Source organism: Pithys albifrons, chromosome Z (assembly GCF_047495875.1).
Source record: "Pithys albifrons albifrons isolate INPA30051 chromosome Z, PitAlb_v1, whole genome shotgun sequence".
NCBI classification, from domain to species: Eukaryota; Metazoa; Chordata; class Aves; order Passeriformes; family Thamnophilidae; genus Pithys; species Pithys albifrons.
This window is the reverse complement of record NC_092497.1, coordinates 70,898,253-70,916,481: the sequence shown is the minus strand read 5'-3', so window position 1 is coordinate 70,916,481 and position 18,229 is coordinate 70,898,253. Positions and strand designations below refer to the sequence as shown.

The 18,229-nt window shown below is 40.8% G+C and overlaps 1 protein-coding gene across 2 annotated transcripts in view; it reads right to left on the bottom strand.

The window, feature by feature from the left end:
• The window catches only part of SH3GL2 (SH3 domain containing GRB2 like 2, endophilin A1), a 112,979-nt gene that overhangs the window by 15,367 nt on the left and 79,383 nt on the right, over nucleotides 1–18,229 (bottom strand). Inside the window, exons 1-3 of one of the 2 annotated variants that reach the window (XM_071581320.1) lie at nucleotides 5,501–5,520; nucleotides 5,202–5,270; nucleotides 1,826–1,898 (exon numbers count right to left, since the gene is read on the bottom strand). In XM_071581320.1, the coding sequence (XP_071437421.1) occupies nucleotides 1,826–1,898; nucleotides 5,202–5,210 (82 nt within the window). In that variant the 5' untranslated portion in view covers nucleotides 5,211–5,270; nucleotides 5,501–5,520. Of the gene's footprint in view, nucleotides 1–1,825; nucleotides 1,899–5,201; nucleotides 5,271–5,500; nucleotides 5,521–18,229 lie in introns of those variants that run through there. The other variant, XM_071581319.1, reaches the window with a different exon arrangement.

Below are 18,229 nucleotides of genomic sequence, written 5' to 3'. Positions count from 1 at the left end.
TTTTCATTTTCTAATGCTATTTGCATGTGCCACAAGCAAACAAAAGGATGCACAGCTGGACTATGGAAACTGTTCTTTTGCACAGCACTATATCAGCAAAGTGCCTGAATTCACACCCTTAGGTACTTCCAGAAATTTTGCTCTCTGCTTTTGCTGGGAGCCTGTTTCACAATTCACAGCAATCCTAACCACTCAGGAAGGCAGTCAGAGAACCACTAAACAGCCAAAATTATTACTCAGTCTACAGAGTGTTGCAAAACAGCACCTTGACAGTAGTTAACAATTTTATCACTAGTCCCATAATGTTTGTCAATTCTATTGCTTTTCCTGTGGAGTACTTGCTGATGATGAGCATTCAGAAACCATTCTAGTGATCATAATACAGAACACATTCTGTAACAGAATACAGAAACCATTCTAGTGATCATTATTTTCTCTCTAGCAGTTCTTGAACTTGTAAATATTATTAATCCTTTTTGGTTTGTTTGTTGGTTTTTTGGTTGTTTTTTTTTCTTTCAATCCAGTGGCAGCATCATCAAACTATTATTATCCTTTTTATCTGTAATGTAACATAAAAATATCCCCAATTAATCTATACCAGCAGATCATAGTATACCACACTGGAGTTGAAATAATTCACACCAGTTAAAGTGTGTTTTCAGCTATTAGGAAGATATATTCCTCAGTGTGAATGAATGAATTTGGTCTGTATTTCCATGAAATTCTAAGATACTTCTGGTAGCTAGAGAGTCTAATTTAACCTTCACCCTGATTTTGCACAAGCTAACTCTGTTAACCCTGTCAGCAATGCTGGCACTTATGGTAGTATCAAACCACTTATGGTCATAGATCACGATAAAAATCTTCATATTCCTCATTTTAGTTGTTTACTTATTTATTACATGTCCGGATCACCCCTCCCTGCGAGGATCCTTTGGCAAAAGAGGAACATGTAGCTATCTATCAGCCCAAACACAAACCTGTTCTTTCATCTGCCCACAGAAAACGTTCCTTGATTTCTGTTTTGAAGGTTCAATTTAGTCATCTCTGATGACACCTGGTCTTCTCTTGTCTTCTCCAGTATGGCATCAACAGGTGTTTTGCACCCTTCTTTTTCCAGTAACTCTAATTAAAGGATGGGAAATCACCAGAGGACCAGATGAAAAGTGATGTTTCTTCCTGTGCCATTGAGGAAGTTGCCTCAGAATTCTGCCTTTCTTTCATGGTCTGTGAGGATTGCCTGGTTCTTTTCTTTCACATGGTAAATAACTAAACAGTAAAAGAAATATATGCCTCATGCAGACACCTCTTACTGTGCCTCTCCTGATCCCCACCTGTGGACTGATTGCCTGGCCTCACCGGTTCCCATATCCAGCAAGGTGCCTGATGCCCAGGGCTGCTGCTGCTCCAGTGCCCCTGGCTGCCTGGTTTCTGGTGGGAGCAGTGGGATGGGCCCTGGCTGCAGGCCCTGCATTGCTGTCCCTGGGCAGTCCATAGCCATCTCCAGCTTCAAGGGAGTCCCCATGCTCACAGTGCTGATACTGAGACTCCTATAAGTAAATGCACCTGGTTGGTAGGTGTATTCTGTCCCCTTACATAAAGGAAGAAGACACGGAAGAAAAACAAGCCTTCCAAAGCCACACTCCATTGCCCCCAACAGCATGACACAGAAGCCTGTACTCATTTCCTTTGTTTATTTCACAGTAATTTCACCAATTTTGTGTTAAGCTTAATTGCACCAGTGAGGATGAGATCTGTCAGACTTTATACTGGAGAGTACTTTCAAAAAGTGTCCAAGTACTGTAAAACTGTGAAATTACATTACCTGGATTGGGCTGAAGATATTCTATTGTCTTTGCCATTATTTCCACAACTGCCCTGCTGGTAACATCCACTTTCTAAAAGAACAGAATGTTAGACAAAAACAAACATGAAGTTAGGACAGAAGGGAGATACTTTCTTTCTATTCTTACAAATTCTTTTAACTCTTCTTATAGTTGTATTTTTATGTCCCTGAGAACAGCCCTGGTACTGAAGTGATGATAATCCCTAAAAAACTACTAAAGCATAAGTACACCATTTCAATTTAGAGCAGATCCACTCTCAAGACCATTAGTACAGAGCATCTCAGGATGTGTTAGGAATTTGGTACGACTCATTGTACAGTGCAGATTCTTTACATCAACTAGGGAACCATCCACAACAGAGAAAATTTTTTGATAGAACAGTAACTGGCAACTTTTTTTTTGAGAACTGGCCATCTTTGCTCCGCTGAGATTAGCTCAGTTGGTTAAAACTTGGTCATAATAATGCCAAGGTCGTGGGTTCAATCCCCTGTGTGGGCCATTGACTTAAGAGTTGGACTCGATGATCATTGTGGGTCCCTTCCAACTCAGAATAGTCTGTGATTCTGTAATAACTAGCAAAATAGGAGTAAAGCAGAAGTCAGTCAAAACCAATGACCAATGACAAAACGGGCTGTCTACCTTTTTCAGAGCAAGGTCTGGTAAAATTGGGATAGGGAAGACTGGGTATTCACTCAGTTTCCAGTTTCAAGAAACCTACCAACATGGATGCACTGATCATTTATATCACCCTGGCTGACTTCTGTATTTAGGATTTTAAAATACTGAGAACCAAATAGCATTACTTTCTTCTTTCTTCTGGAGTAAGAATTCTTGCTTTCCTAGGAAGCACTGGGTCAGTGTTGGGCCCAGTTTTGTTTAAAATCTTTATTGAGGATTTAGATGAGGGGATTGAGTCCCTCATTCTCAAATTTACAGATGACATCAAGTTGGGAGGGAGTGTCAACCTGCTGGAAGGCAGGAGGGCTCTGCAGAGGGATCTGAAGAGGCTGGAGAGAGGGCTGATTCCAACAGGGTGAAGTTCAACAAGGCCAAGTGCTGGGTCCTGCACTTTGGCCACAACCCCATGCAGCACTACAGGCTGGGCACAGAGTGGCTGGAGAGCAGCCAGGCAGAAAGGGACCTGGGGGTACTAACTGACAGAAAGCTGAACGTGATCCAGCAGTGTGCCCAGGTGGCCAAGAAGGCCAATGGGATCCTGCCTGTATCAAGAATAGTGTGGCCTGCAGGACCAGAAAAGTGATCCTTCCCCTGTACTCTGCATTGGTGAGGCCACACCTTGAGTACTGTGTTCAGTTCTGGGGCCCTCAGTTCAGAAAGGATATTGAGGTGCTGGAGCGAGTCCAGAGAAGAGCAACAAGGCTGGTGAAGGGACTGGAGCACAAGGCCTGTGGGGAGAGGCTGAGGGAGATGGGGTTATTTAGCCTGGAGAAGAGGAGGCTCAGAGGTGACCTCATCACTGTCTAGAACTACCTGAAGGGAAGTTCTAGCCAGGTGGGAGCTGGTCTCTTCTCCCAGGCACTCAGCAATAGGACAAGGGAGCACGGGCTCAAGCTCCGCCAGGGGAAATTTAAGTTGGATATCAGAAAAAAATTCTTTCCAGAGAGAGTAATCAGGCATTGGAATGGGCTGTCCAGAGAGGTGGTGGATTCTCCATCCCTGAAGTTTTTTAAGATGAGACTGGATGTGGCACTTAGTTCCATGATCTAGCAGTCACAGTGGGGCTGGATCAAGGGTTAGACTTGATGACCTCGGAGGTCTCTTCCAACCCTGTTGATTTCTTGATTCTGTGATTCTATGATTCACTCGCTATCAGGTTTCTAAATGGAATGCAGAAAAAGCCTGCATCCCTCTCTGAACTAGGTCTCAAAGAAAAAATGCTGTTTTGGCAGATTGGGAGATCCCCGTTACCTGTCCTGCACTCTGTCTTTATGGGGACACATTGCATTTCTCTGCAGGGTAGCTCGTGTCCCACAGAGAGAACTCCTTTACCCCAACAGCAAGTTCCTATTTTAATAAAGAACACCTGAAGTAGGTTGGTTGTATCACACTGTGACTGACGTGTTTCCTGTTGCCACTGCCATCTGCCAGGTCTTGCTCTATGCATTACACAAAAAAACAGGAGAGGTCTGCCAGACCTGCGTAAATAAGTAGCTGAACTGCCTGTAGGGAATCCAGAAAGGGCTAGAAGTCTGCAGAGGAGAGCGGGGGCGAGGGAACAGAAGGCTAGGGATGGTCAGAGGGACCATGTCCACTGCCTGCAGAAAAGCTGGCAATGGACATAGCACCAGGTGGGGAATGTGAAAGAAACTGGTGAATTTACTCCATTCCATTCTCAGCTCTCAGTGCTCCTATCTCCTGGGCAGCCAACCCATGCCCCCACAAGCATTATGTGGGACTCACCCCCGGCTGTTGCAATCTCCTCTTTTCCACTCTAAACTTTACACCAGCTTTTTGAATCTTCCTTAGTATCTTCCAGTGGCAGTGCCCATACTGGCAGCACATTCAAAGGGAAGCTGAGCGAGAGGGGACAAACCAAGTCTATACTTTCTCTGTCAGAAGTACAAAGGATATGCCCTACTCCTTTCTTTTCTATCCAAGGTTTTTTTACCACCTCACTATACAAATGTACAGACAAATAGCTTTTCTCTTAATTAGAGCTACATATCACATACATACCCTACAAATCACCTAGCACTATCTTGTGTTACAAGATTGGGTAGTACCTTTCAAAGTTGAAGCCAGAAAAAAACTGCCCCTACTGATTCTTTCAGCTGAAATATTATCACTGCAACACACAGCTGTGGCTTTGTTTCCTACCACTGAAACACTTGGTGCTACCTCTGCCAGCAAGCAGCCTGTTGTGGCGGCTTAGTCCCATCTACCCAAGGCACTTTGCCAGTGGAGGCTGCCTAACAGGATCTGAACATGGCAATAAGTATTCCAGTGCCTCTGTCAACACACTTCAGAAGACAGATCTTGCTTCTCTGACTGATACTCAAGGAGCTGAGACTTGCTAGCACTCTTTGCTGCTGAAGTGATAATCTTCTAGACAGACCCTGTTTTCAGAGACCCTCTACAATAGTTTAACTGAAGCTAATTTGTAGCTGATATCAGCTTCAATCTCTGAACAAAATATGTATATTATAGAGAGTCACACATCATATATGCCTTGGTTAGAAAACAAACAGGAACAGGAAATGGAAAGCTCAGTTCTGCTGAATAAAAGCTAAGTCTTTCAAACTTATTTGAGTGATTCAGGGACAAAAACTTTGAAATTCCTGAGAGAAAAAATGCATGGTAATAATGAATATATGCATCTGAAGTTTGACTTACCCTTTCCATTTCTTTGAAATCATCATCTAGTTTGGTTCCTTCTGCACCTCCTACTTTTTCACTCACTTTCTGCAATTAAAAAAAAGAACAACAAACAGTCAGCAACAACTCAAAAACCTAGCTATAGTATTTTTAAAGATAAATGTTAGATTTTCTTCTCTAAAGTGAGTGCAACTGTCAGACTTATTATTCTTTCTGAAAATTTTATTTCAAATACACTCTAAGTTAAACAATCAGAAATAATGCACTACTGCTTAAGCCTCAGAGACTTAGTATTGAACCAAGGATAAAAACCACACCTAGGCACAGAGCAATTAGGAGCTCCCAAGACCTGACTCCAGCCACCCAGAAGGCAACTGGCACCCATGCCTGAGAACTCTCAGGTACTGACTCAACCCACAAGCAGACCTTCACCAGTAAAAATCAAGAGAGAGAGAGAGAATAAAACACATACTACAATCACACCATGCAGAGCCTGAGAGTCACGTGAGTTATATATAACTACCTAATTGACATATCTAGAGAGAATGAAAGGGAACTTTGGTGTCATGTCTTTAGCAAATATTCTGGGTTTTTTATAAAATACTCAGTTGAAAACTAATTGGAAAATTGCTCTGTGCTACTGTTTCATTTCCTTGTGGAACACAGTGAACCATGTTTCCCTTTACAAGTCAATAATATTGACAGTAACAGATTCGAATGATAACTGCTATGTGGTGCTGTACAAAATGGAGTTTAGCAATTTCATTCTCAGTCACTAAGTCTTTTAGAGGTGTAATTCCACAACTAAGAAAAGTGCGCATGATCCAGTGAATGTACTAATCTTTAACTAGGATGGTATTTGTTATAAGAAATTAATCAGCAACATAACTTTTAAACTACTGATTTCAGTGAAGTGATTCCAGTAATAAACAAGGAGAAACAATAAAAAAATTACATGTTTTCCCTCTTGGTTTCAACCAGTGTAGCAATTCATTTCTATAGCAATTTTTTTTAGTATAACAAGAAGGAATACCCAAAGTCACTCACTCACATGACATTAATAAAATCTAGACATTTGAATAATTTAAAATTCACTCCAGTTCACTACAACAAAGCTGGAAGCACATCATAGCTAAACATTTACTAATGCAGGCTGTAATTATCTGTGCAATAGGAAATAGCTTTCAGCTGTTGGATTTTTTGTCAGCATCTTGCAAATTAGTAACCAAAATGGGGCATTAGTGAAACATCAATACTCTGAATGTAGATGAGTTGTGCTTTACCAAGACTAATGAAGTGCCACAAAAAGCCCAAAAAAGGCACTGTTAGGACCAGTTCTGCAGTGGACAAGGGATAGATTCAATCCTCTGAAAGTTATTATTCATTTTCAGTTTCATGAATCAATCTTCTTTCTGCAAATGGACATCCTACTACAGATGATATGGCTAAACCTGCAGAGGAGCTTTATACCACAAAGATTTCAGGTCCCTGAAAACAACACTATGCCAATATGCAAGCACTTAAATATGTAAAATACATTTTTAATAACTGTAGTTCAACTCTAAGGACATGAAGTACCCCATGGTAATTAATCTCACAGCCTTTTCTGGCTGTAGCTTTACATTTCACCATTTTGATGTATTTTTATAGTTCATGAGAACTTGCAAAGACATGGTTTATCATCCCCACAGATGCCCTAAACATCCCAATTCACTTCTATAAACCATAGCAATTGCTCCTTCCCTTCGTATTCATCATTACTCTAGCTAAGGAATACACTACAATCTCAGAAGTGCAGCCTTATAGTCTGCTGCAGTGGTCACTGTGAAGTCAAAAAGGCAGGTCATCCCTTTCTTCTAAATATGCTTTCAGTTTTTCGTCACTTTGTCAATATTAAGCCTCACAATCCTCATCATCAGTCACTCAGCTAAGGTGACTAACAAACTATTTGCTAAGCAGAAAGTTAATTTGTAAAACTCTGTGTTAAGTACTGTTACAGACAACAAGAGTGAGTCAAAGGAGAAAGAGGATGTGTTAAGTTTTCAGCCTTTCTGGAGGTGAAGACTCTTCTTTCAAGATAGGTACATCACAGACCATCAAGGAGCTATCTTCACTTCCATTATCCAGACACCTCTTTTGACAAGGTGTTTTGTCAAGCTGAATGAAAATCCCACTTGCAAATTTAAATGCAGACACTTAGGCAGAGATGAGAACTCAAATTCAGATATCAAGTTTAAGGGAAAAGAAAACTAAACGCTCACAAGTTCTTGCCCCTTAGGACAGAAGAGGGTAATCTGCTCAGAGAGGATATCAACCCCACTTTGCAAGGCCATAATCTAAAGCGGTCAGATAGGAGCAAAGGCAGCCTAAACATTTGCAAGAGCCCACCATCTATGCCATCACTATATTGACTAAATTTAGATATATATATTTTAGCATGTTCATAGTCGTCCTCCAAATCAACTGTTAAAGCATTTCACTAAGGCTACCACTCCACCAACATCTAAGATGGCAAGATTTGATTATCATAGGTCATGAAGGTATGCCAGCTTACATCAGCTCAGGATCTGCTCTCATGCTAAAGATTCCTGAAGCAGTCAGGAACATCAGCAGCTAACAGCTATAGGTAACTAGGAATCAAAAGTCTCCTTTGCTATGTCATTTCAAGGTTGCAACATTTTGGTTCCTGCTTTACAACAGTGAGTTAAGAAACATTCAAATCCAGTAGAATAGAACAAAATCCTTCCTTTTATTCAGCACTGGGAACATGTGGGGTAACTCCACCAAAGACATGTTCCACGAGACTTTTGTGTTTCCAGGTTTAAATACTTAGTTACAACTGTTAACCCTCCCCAAAGTTAATGTTATGGGTTTAGCCAAGTAGGCCAAAAAATTAGGCTTTAAAGTTCAGATTAGGCCTGAAATTGTCAGCTGACTTGAGCTGGGCTGAGCTAGCTAACAGCTGACTTCTTCCAGCCAATAATATTGTATTCCATACCATACTACATCATCTCAAAGGGTGTAAAATCCAGTGTGTGGGAGTGGCTTAGTTAGATCCATCATGGCTGCACTAAGAGGAAGACATCCAGCAGCTCCTCTACTATGCTGGGCCCTGCTCCTGTTGCCTGTGCTTGCATTTTGTTTGCATTCAGGGAAGTAGAAATAGTTTGTTGTTATACTTTCTCTTTCTTGTTGAGTGTCTTTTGGAGTGCTTATGAATTTAGAGTAATGGGCTTTGTATTAATTGGGAAGTGGGAAATTATTCCTTGTTATATATATATGTAACTTGTGTAAGTGTGTGTTATATTGTAGTTCTGTCTTAGTTTTCTCTTCTCTGTATAAATACATGTAGTTAGTTTCAGCATAAACCTGGTTTTTGAGGGGTTTTCTTTTCTCTCCCTCTTCTTTTCCCTTAGCTGGTTGGGGGGAGGAGGAACCCTTTTCACCCTGTTCTGGACAGCTGGCGTTTTGCCAGCTCAACCCAGGACAGTTAAGCAGTGTATTTTGGGTTACTTTTAACAGATCTTATGGGCTCCTCTTATCTCTGCAGCCCTGTATTTCCTTTTAACTAAACAATGTTACAGCTTCAAACCTCAACCTATACAGGTTTTCTGATTTATTTCTTACAGGTTAGCCTCTAATCTAAACAAGGGTTTGGTTTATTTCTTAAAGTTTAGCTTACAGCTAACAGGGTTAAATTCCTCTTTGTTTAAAGCTATGCATGGTTAAGATAACTGACAAACTAAGGTACAAGCTAAAATCAATATAAAATACAAAGTTAGTACAGGTCTGATTAAAAATTAGTAAAGAGAATTATGATTTTATGGAGAAGGGACAAAATCTATTTTCTTGAGGGATGCCTGTATCACCAGAATGAAAAACTAGGCCTTTTAAGAAAGAGGAAATTTCATGAAAACATTTTTGTGAATCAAAAATATATAGACTTTTCTACCCCTAAAAATGTCATATTTTACTGTTGGGACCTCCATATTTTATTCGGCTAAAAATCAATGCTATGTTCCTTAGAGCAAATTCCAATTTTATACAGGCCCCATTTCCACTCAGGCAGATTATGGATTTAACATTTGCCAGTCAGAATGGTTTTAGTAGGAACAAAGAAACTGGCATGATTCCTACACTTAGGGGAAAAAAAATCTTGGGCCTTTTTTTTTTCCCTGGTAGTTAATATTAAAAAGTTTTTTGGTAAATGCTCATAGGAGATGGAATATAATAACAGAAATGGGTGCTGGTAGGTGGATTTCAAGCGAAATAACAAAACTTTTTACATCCTAATTATGAAACAATTTGGTCAATTTTTCATGTATTTGTGCAATTAACCTTTTTTTTTTTTGGTGCATTGCAGTGTCATGATGCAGCATGTCACGGAGGAAGAAAAAATGGTTTTGCAGTCACCATGAATATCCTCAAAATTCCAGTTGCCGTTTATAGAATACACTGATGATCATTTGTACAATATCTCTTACAGCAGTCCTCTAAAGATGTGACTCTGATGCTGTCGGCCCTCGCTACTCCCAAGATACTAACATAAATCAAACATGCATTAGATATCTATTCCACAAGGATTATCTTCTTCAGTACTGTGATGCTGCACCGTAACAGAGTTCTGAACAATTCACAGGTCAAACAACCACTCAGAAAACCTTGCATAGTATTATATGCTGCTACCCAAATTTGAAAATGCAGTAAGATCAGTATTTTAACAATTCTGCTAGTCAGATCAATTTGTAGCTTGATTAATTTCATTAAATACTACTTTGGCAGCATGTATAAATGGCAGCTCTGTTTCTATACAGAAGTGGAAAACCAGCTTTAAATAGATTACCATCACAATACATTGTCTTTCCCTATGATGCATTCCATTTTTGCGTTTTTGACTTTTTTCTGTCACTGTCATGAAGCACAGTGACAGAAGCAGTTTCAGGTTTGTGAGGATTTTCAAAAAGGTTCTAAAATGCTGTGATACCTTGTGAGTTTTGCAAATACAGGGATGACGTAAATGACTTGCAAAAGAAAGTAGTAAGAAATACTCATTTTATTAGGAAGAAGTCACGTGTACACATGGTGAAAGTTTCACAGAATATGCTGCTCTGGAAGGCACCCATAAGGATCATCACCTAAACTGCACACAATATTCACAACAAGGCCACCCCAGTGCAGAGCAGAGTGGGACTATCCCCTCCCTTGACCAGCTGGCGATGCTGTGCCTGATGCCCCCCAGGACATGGTTGGCCCTCCTGGCTGCCAGGGCACTGCTGACTCATATGCAACTTGTCATCAACCAGGACTCCCAGGACCCTTTCCATGGCACTGCTTTCCAGCATCTCATTCCCCAGTCTGTACAAACATCCAGGGTTTCCCCATCCCAGGTGCAGCATGCGACACTTTCCCTTGTTGAACTTCATATGGTTGGTGATATCCCAGTCTGACTTGTCCAGGTCTCCCTGCAGGGCCTCCCTGCTTTGAAGGGAGTCAACAGCTCCTCTTAGTTTTGTGTCATCTGCAACCTTGCTCAGTATCCCTTCAAGTCCTCCACCCAAGTCATTTATGAAGATGTTGAAGAGCACAGGGTCCAAGAGGGATTTCTGTGTAACTCCACTAATGACAAGACACTAGTGATGTCATCCCATTCACTATAACCCTCTGAGCCTGACCCGTGAGCCAACTGCTCACCGACTGCATAATGTGTTTATCCAGCTGTGTGCTGGACATTTTATCCAGATGGATGCTGTGAGAGGCAGTATTGAAAGCTTTACTGCAATCCAAAAAGATGACATCAATTGGCTTCCCTTGATAAATCTTGACAAGGTGGATCCCCTTGTCATAGAAGGAAATCAGCTTTGATAAGCAGGACTTCTCTTTCATGAAGCCATTCTGGCTGTGACCAGTGACTGTGTTGTCTTTCAGGTGTTTTTCAATACCTCCCAGAATGTATGTATGGCTAGGCTTCGTGAACAAAGATTTGGGAAGGGCTCTACCTACATGGGTGAGCCCTTCGAGCCTGTGCAGTGGATTTTTTAGGTGAGGCACAGCGTGCGCAGAACTGGCCCCACCCTTTAACTCCTGAGGTTCATCTGCCATGGCTGAGCGAGCTTGGATGGTGACAGTGAAGTCCTCAAGACTAGAACCTAAAGCCTCCAGTATTCCCAGGAGGTCTCGCACCCAAGTACTAACTGGGCCTGACCCAGCTTAGCTTCCGAGATCTGACAGGATCGGATGTCAGGGAGGCATTTAACTGCCTCCTCCCAGAATAATCTTCTCCATAACTTTACCAGGCATTGAAGTGACACTGACAGGCCTGTAGTTTCCGGTGTCCTCTTTCTTCCTCTTCTTGAAAATCATGACAGTGTTCATCAGCTTCCAGTCAGCTGGGGCCTGTCTGGATTCCCAAAACAGCTCAAAAAATCATTGAGAGAGGTTTTGTGATGACATCAACCAGCTCTTTGAGGATTCTGGGATGAATCCCATCAGGCCTCATAGATTTGTAGGGATCCAGCTAGAGGCTTTTCAGAAGGACAAAACATCTGAAAAAGAACATTTTTATTCAAAGCGTGTCTAACCAAGACTTTTTTTCTGTCACCTCACAAGCTAGAGTAAGAAAAAACTGTTACTTGCAAGCTAATTTTTCTGTTTATCTGATTCTGCACAGTTTTGCATTTATAGTATCAGAATTTGTTACCACAGAAAACATGTGACCCCTGCAATTTAAGTTTATGATCATGGCCCTGTTTCTCTGCAGATTATGAAACATATTTCACACTCTCAGGAACAACAGTCAGCAACAGAGGGAATTTTAAAATTATTTGGTTTTTATTCTATTTTTCTTCTAATTTTTCTTGTGCCTGTGCAAAATAGAGATTGTCAGTAGGACATGGCTTGAGAATATAGAAAAAGTCACTTTCAGTAGTAAAATGAAACTAGGATCCCAGCTTTTAGTTACAGTAATGCCTTTCTATATTTTATTAGTAAATTTCTCTACTTCAACTGGACAGCCATAAGGACAGGCCACCATGCCAGCTGGAGTTCCACAGCAAAAGATCCTTCTGTTACAGAATTGAGGAGCACAGTGACTCCATTGCTAACACAGAAACTGTAATGGGCCATGAAGACAGTGTGAAAGATAAAAGCGAAAAAAATGACAGATCTATGAATCTCCAGGGAACTTAATTCTGTATCTCCTGTTTGCACTGAGCCTTTGATTATGACATTGAACCTTTGCTCTCTCCTTGGCAAAATGACGAAATATACTTGTGAAGCACATGGGAAAATGGTTAGCAATAATTTGCACTTGCTACTGCTTTCCATCAGCAGCACATCTAACAGAAATGTTCATAATGTATTTTAGGTAAGCATGTGCCAGACATGCCTGAGATTATCTTTTCCTTTTCCGTTCTGTCACGCAGTAGATATATTTAATCAGGAAGCAATATATTATGTCTTCTGATAGCGCTGAAATCACTTCCTTCCTTCTGGAAATCTTTGTTTGCTGGCCTTTTCCACCACAGCACCACACTACTCACAGTCAGGCTAGCTTTATTTACCCTTGACTCTGCTGTTGGATGCTGACTGTGAACAATAAAATGCACTATTCAAAGACCAGGAAGTAAACTGAATTTTGGAACCTTTAGCAGGGAAGGCTATGACTTGAACTCTAAAAGGCTTGCCTTCTTCTCTCACAAAGCATCTTCTAAATACCCTTTATATATATACAATAGCTTGGCCTTGCAAGGCCTCACAGCTGCTAGTGGTAAGGTCCATAGACCAGTTTATGAGCTCCAGTAACAGTCTGAAGGCAGGTCATAAAGCCAGGAAAACTGGCTAGATATGTTACATACATAAGACACACCAATTGTCAGTGCAAAAGGCAAGCTGTTGCTAAAGCTTGTCAAGTCAAGAATGAAATTCTTTGTGGGATAGGATCTCCAGTAACATCCATGGAGCAAAAGCAAAACCCAATAAATCTCAGTGGGACCATTCCTCCCCAAGAAGGATACACAAAGATTGGCATTCTAACCCCCAACATTGTAATTTGCTAAGAAATACGCATAATGAATCTGTCCTGTGTTCTTTAGAATCAATCCCTAATTTTTTTTTTTCATTTTCAGCTAAAGATGTCAAAGGGGAGGGAACAGTCCTTTCTTTGACCAGTGTGATCTAGCCTTTTGCTTTCTAACTACTAGCAAGGACCACACTGCAGCAATACAAGGGAGTCATTTACACTTAGCATTAGTGCACAATATGAAAGTATGCCACAAGCTTCCGCACTGCCAGGAGTTACTGCACTGTATCTGCTGCAATGCCACTGCAATATGCTGGAAGCTGTGCTCTGGAAAGTGAAAAAAGCAGGGTGAGGGCACGGAAAGAACTGCTGAGAAAGTGCTGGTGTCGTTTGGACCTGTGCTGTACCTCTGCATGGAGATTCCCTGCCTAGAGGTACCCACTACGACAGATGAGGGATGTCCTACCCTACAGCTGGCAAAAATTTAAATCAGTGTTATCCATTCCAGTGGCATAGGTGTGCTCATAGCTGAGGCACTGCAATGCATCCATGATAATCAAAAGAATTCATTTCATGCATTTAAACTTACTGCTTAAGTTTCACATGCTTACCAAACACACACATCAGGAGGCCAGTACGGTGCAAAGTTGAAGTTCAGCCAGAGAGCTGGTCCCAACTCCAGCACCTTTGCAGTTTAGACTGGCTTTGCAAGCTGGCAAAGAGAAGCTGGCAGAAGTTCAAAAGCTGACAGAGCGCTGAGGACAGTCAGAACACTGTGTGCCTTTTTAACGCTCTCTGTCCCAGCAGGACACCAGTATGAGAAAGAGAAGAAATTGGTATTAAAAGGTGGCTGTGTTAGCCAGAAGACATGCCAATCTCTGCTTTTTTGCAGTACAGGAAAGAAGCAGAGAATCTGTTCCTATATGATAGCACTAATTCTGATGACAACAGTACTATGACCCAGTCAGTTCCTATAGAGGACCTGTGGGCAATGAAATGCCCACCAGTTTTTACTTTTCTGCAAAAGAATCTGGATTCAGGCCCACATTCCTTACAAGTTCACCACACAGCAATAGTGGGAGCCCTGTCCTACACTGCACCACCACAGAGAAAGAAGACACATGTGCTGTATTTCTTAGAGTCCTAAAGAAAGTTGATAGCTGCTTGTTTCTTCAATGCAATACAGGAATGCTAGTGATTTTTGAGTTCTCCAGTTTCTTGCCTAGGAAGGTGCACAGCACCCACTTTCTCTTCTGGAATGCTACCAGTTGCCAGCTTCTGGCCTCATGCTCTATTATCACGAATAAATACTGGGTTTGTATTTGAAGAGAGTGTAAACCATGAAATGGCATATTCATTCAAATTTCCATACTGCTCTGAGTCTCCAAAGCAATTCTTATGAGGTTTTTGAGGGAAGATGCTTCCCCTGGGTAGACAGAATTGCAGCTTTACATTTTGTTGCTGTACTTCAAGGCAGATGAGTTGTGGGTCTTAACACCATATACAACATACAGAGTGGAAAAAGAGGGAAAGAGAACACAGACCATGTATCCATCCAGCTGGCATCCTAATCGAAGCCCAGGTACAGCATACTTATAGATCATGATCCAACTCATCTCAACTACATACATTAACACACACTTGCTTCATGCACACAGCTTCTACATTCAGCAGAAACAATGATCTCTTCCTTTTCACTGCTTCACTTGGTGTATGCATACCTTGTCATATGGCAGACCCGGTCCGGGTGCAGGTGACGGGAAGGTTAAGCGCTCCTATGGTTTATTAAACCACATCACAACACTGATTGTACTCACCTACTCCATTTCAGCACAGAACTGTGTGCAGCAGTGGTTTAAGCTGCCACCTGGAAGGCTGATTTCACACTCCTCATGAAGAATATTTAGTCTTAGTTACTGATCAGCTGACTTATATGTGCTAAACATCAACAATAGAGTATTTCACAGGCAGGCATAGCAGGTAAACAGCGCTGGGGCACAGTCTACAGCTTGCTAACATCTCTACAAAATATAGAGTCCAAGTACCTGATGAGCAGTATGCAAGTAGTGAAACAACAACATTGATTGGTAAAGCAGACTCTACTATACATGACTTTGTTAGGCAAAACAACTGCTCGTTTTTATAGAGCATTAAAGCTTTGGGGATGTTGTGATTTTTTTCTATCAATATCAGAATGAATTAAAGTTTAGCAGAAATAAATAGGGTATACTCAGGCCAAAAAAATAAAAAAAGCAAAATAACAGCATGATAAATTTATAGCAATTAAATCCCATTTAAGGCACACCTTCTAACTCTACATAATGTACACTGGTCTACATGTATTCTGCTGGGTGAAAGTCAGCCTAGTCCTTAAGACCTTGAAATGTGAGAATGCAGGGAACCTTCAGAAGCTCCTAGAGGACAAGAGAATAAAGCATGGCTTAAATATGATTCATCAATTTGACAGCTGTACAAATTGCACTGTTGTGAACTTACCTCTGTTACATTTGAAAGTGTGTTTGCTGGAATCTGTCACTCAATTAATTCTTATCCGTCTAAGGGAACACATTAAAAGGAATTTGTGAGGAAAAGCATGTCTGTAAATGTTGCTAGTACTGATGTACATTTTACTTCTACGGTTCCTATTGCCACTATGTCTAAAAGGCAGTCTATACAGTACAGCAGAATGCCTCCCAACTATCTGTGCATTTTATTATGCTGTTGGTAGTGTCAATAATTCATCAACACTATATACAGAGCAATCCAATCCCATCCAACACTTTCAGTTTGATAGCAGCACATTTAGAAATTGCTGAGATTTCCTTTAAGCTTTAACTTTCTTACACAAGCATTAAATTACTAATTACACTGCATGCCCTGCCCTTACATTCATGTCCTGTGTCTCACACTCACTATGTAAGAGCAGTATTTGCCGCAGCACTGGCCTGTTCTCAGGGGCTGGAGAGCACTACAGTAAGACAGTAACTCTCAGCCTCTGGGCATTTCTAGGGTGATGTCCTTGATGGACTGAAATGGTGGTATGTCTTTTTGTTCTTCTGGGATGTACACAAATGAAAAAGGAGAAGAGAAGGGGGACTGATTGAGTTAGGTCTGAATTGAGTAGGATCCAGATATAAGAAGACTGGTGGTAGCACTCAGCCTGACACTGTGCTGTATGAGCACACTGCACAGCGCAGCAGCCAGGAGCAGGGACAGCTTCTCTTCTGCAGTCACAGCAAGTTCAGCAGGAAGTTCACTCAGTCTGTGCTGGGGGAAGAGCAGTCCCTTCCTACAAAAATGAATGCATAGCCACAGCCTTAGGTGGTTAATGTCTAAATTTGAATATGATAATTTTCTTCCTTTCAACACTGTACGAGCTACAGGTCATAAAGGTCATTTTAAAATGTAAGGAAACAAAACCTCCATAAGCAGACAAGAGACAAGACTTCTGATCTAAACACCACAGAAATTCACCAGCAGCACCTCTGACATGCAGGCAGTTGCACACACATATCTGTATTAAGCAAAACCAGAGCTGAATCTGTTGCTCTCTAGTAGGTACTGCTCTCTAACATGAAGCAATAAGAAAAATGACCACACTACCCTCCTGAAAATAAAACGATACTATAGCATTGATGTCACTAACTGGCTCATGAGTACTGTCATGATCTGATCTGATCATAATGAAACATGGACCAACACAACAAATTCTGCTTTAGTTGCAGAAATAGTCTGTGGCTCTAGCTGGTATTCAAGATATTGATGCTCTAAGAAGGCTCTCATGACAAAGTGAAATGAAAGCCTTTCAATAGGTTTCTACCTAATTTACAAAGCAGTCTCTGATTACCATAGGGATATACAAATTTCTGAGACATAGAATTAAATAGGCATTTTGTGCTATATTAGCTCACAATTTATTGGAGAGAATCCAAATGAAATTTAACAAGTAAACAAAAACAACAAAAAACCAGGAGGCCACAGGCCCTTGGTAAAAGAACCTGTGGCCAGCTCAAAACTTGCAAAATTTTACACCTTTGAATATCTCAAGATTTTTTTCAGTCTTCTACAGTCAGTTTTTCAGACTTTCATAGAAGTTGAGGCTCTGAGCCATTGTGGATCAAATGATATATATATACCTGAAGTTTCACAGAAAAGAGGAATGTTCCTCTTCATATTTGAATTCAGTTGCTTCTTTTTGCCCTGGTTATACTTCCCTGTAATTTTAACATTGTATGAGAATAAACTATTGCAATGAGTAAGTTCAGTTTTAAGAAGGTAACAGATGCCATTGACTTTTCTTAAAGAGCATTATGAAGTCTTCAAGAACTGCCTGTGCAGGCTCATTAAAATTGAGGCCCTTGAATTTGAAAAAATGATTTGCAAGTTGCAAACGTTGGACTGTTTACACTTCTTAATCGACACAAAAATATGAAAAGTGACAACAGATTCTTTTCTAATTGCCTTCTAAGAGTTAATCCATTATTATGTCACACCATGTTCTCAGTGTCTGGAAGTCCATTATCCATAATGAAAGGATTTTCAAACTCCATTAGGCCATGCAGAAAACAAACAAGGCAAGGCAGATTCCAGTGTGCAGATGCACATGTAGATAGATTACTTGCAGAGATATATGTCTCAAAAATATTGAAGTCTACATAAAAAATAAATGGAAGATTTTATCAATGCTGCCATTTCATCCTTCCTAAATCATACCAGAGGCATGTTGCATCAGAAAAATGGGCAATCACCTTTTAGACAGTGCATATTGAATAAAATCATACCTACATAAAGGGAGCAATATTCATAGCCAAGAGAGTAGAAATATAGACAAAGAGACACACTACTTGGTGCTAAAACCCCATCTGATTATTTTAGCATGTTAATGTAGATGAAGGGCCATCCTACGAGTAACTTTTCAGAAAGAGAGCTGTATATTTGTGTCAAGTTCAGTTACACAACAATAGTTTAAACCTGCCTCATCCCATTGAGACAGACAATATCTGCCTTCAAGAGACTAGGAAAGGCAGCC